The sequence below is a fragment of the Branchiostoma floridae genome, chromosome 12 (assembly GCF_000003815.2).
Source record: "Branchiostoma floridae strain S238N-H82 chromosome 12, Bfl_VNyyK, whole genome shotgun sequence".
Lineage (NCBI taxonomy): Eukaryota > Metazoa > Chordata > Leptocardii > Amphioxiformes > Branchiostomatidae > Branchiostoma > Branchiostoma floridae.
In genome coordinates this window covers 11,666,368-11,667,688 of record NC_049990.1, presented here as the reverse complement: position 1 = coordinate 11,667,688, position 1,321 = coordinate 11,666,368, and the positions used below count along the sequence as shown (strand labels likewise).

The following is a 1,321-nucleotide window of genomic DNA, read 5'->3' as shown; positions in this document are numbered from 1 at the left end:
CACACATATTACTTTGTAGTTAGAGTTGTTTAAAGCCATCCCGTGAGGAGGATTCTGGATGAATTTTGACCGGAAAATCGCAACATTTTCCGGCTGAAAGTTTTTATTAGAGTACTAGTGTTGGGTGTCAGAAAGACTAGACAGATTGACTAGACAGACTCCAGAAAATATTTGACACGTTCCCGTCGGGTATACTGTTTTTTTTAAAAGATTTGAACGAATTTCGGATGAAAGAAACGTTAACATTTTGTGGGCGCGGAAGGAGTGTGATTATTAAAATGGGAAGGAATCGCCGCAGGGTTTCTTCTATGACAGACGTAAGTAGGTCGTCTTTCTATCGCCTTCAATAGATCCCTTCGGAAAAGACGTAAATAAAGGGTATAGAATCAAGCTGCAAGATTCTGCACAAACACCTACAACGCGGATGCTATTGTTATCAAAATGAAAACAGACCTGCAGTGGATGACACTGAAAAACAGACAGAAACTGTTTAGACTTTGCATGATGTACAAAATGACCAACAAACTGGTGGACGTACCGACTGATAAGTATCTCATACCAGCCCCAAAAAGAACAAGGAATGGTCATCACGCCTTCAAGTACCAAAGTTACCAACCTATGCGATTGATGTGTTTAAAAATCCGTATTTTCCCAGAACTATCATGGAGTGAAATTTGTTATCACCAAGCACAGTAGAGGCATTTTCGTTGGGATATCATCAAAGAGCGTTTGCAGATGGATGTGCAAAAGTTAGGTGTGACGGGTCGTTCAGTGTAATATAACCAGCTGCTGCCGCGCCGCGTGCCTGCGAAGCTGCTGTGTTACACCGATGGGTGGTTATACTGGCTATATAGCTACAGATACAGATACACAAAGCCGATGTCACACATCCAGACCGGAAGTGTGACGTCAGCAATGGATCAAAGGTACTTGGAAGTCGGTATCGGCCCCGGTCTCTGTTGAGGAAAGGTTGATGGGCTCTGATGTAAATGGCCTCTTTTACTTCCCTAAGAAAGTGATCTTCTTCTATTTTCTATTTTTTTTCTCAATATTTTCTTCTTCATGTCTTGCAGGCACGATTGGCAGGATTTCCACGACTTCCAGGTCTTGGGGTCCCGAAACGAGCGCGCGTTCATCCTGGTGTACGACATCAGCTGTAGAGACAGCTTTGAGTACATCAAACTGTTACGGGAACAGATCATAGAGACGCGCCGAACGGCTCTGTCACAGGAAGTGCCTGTCGTCATCGTGGGTAACAAGGTATGTATTCACCTTTATCCGCGGGGGTAACCTATATCCGTTATATTAAAACAGTGTATTT

At 43.4% G+C, this 1,321-nt stretch overlaps 1 protein-coding gene across 1 annotated transcript in view; it reads left to right on the top strand.

The window, feature by feature from the left end:
- Window positions 1-1,321, top strand: part of LOC118428325 (ras-like protein family member 10B) — a 23,403-nt gene that overhangs the window by 18,976 nt on the left and 3,106 nt on the right. Inside the window, exon 2 of the mRNA XM_035838373.1 lies at window positions 1,074-1,260. Within this exon, the coding sequence (XP_035694266.1) occupies window positions 1,074-1,260 (187 nt within the window). The remainder of the gene's footprint in view (window positions 1-1,073; window positions 1,261-1,321) is intronic.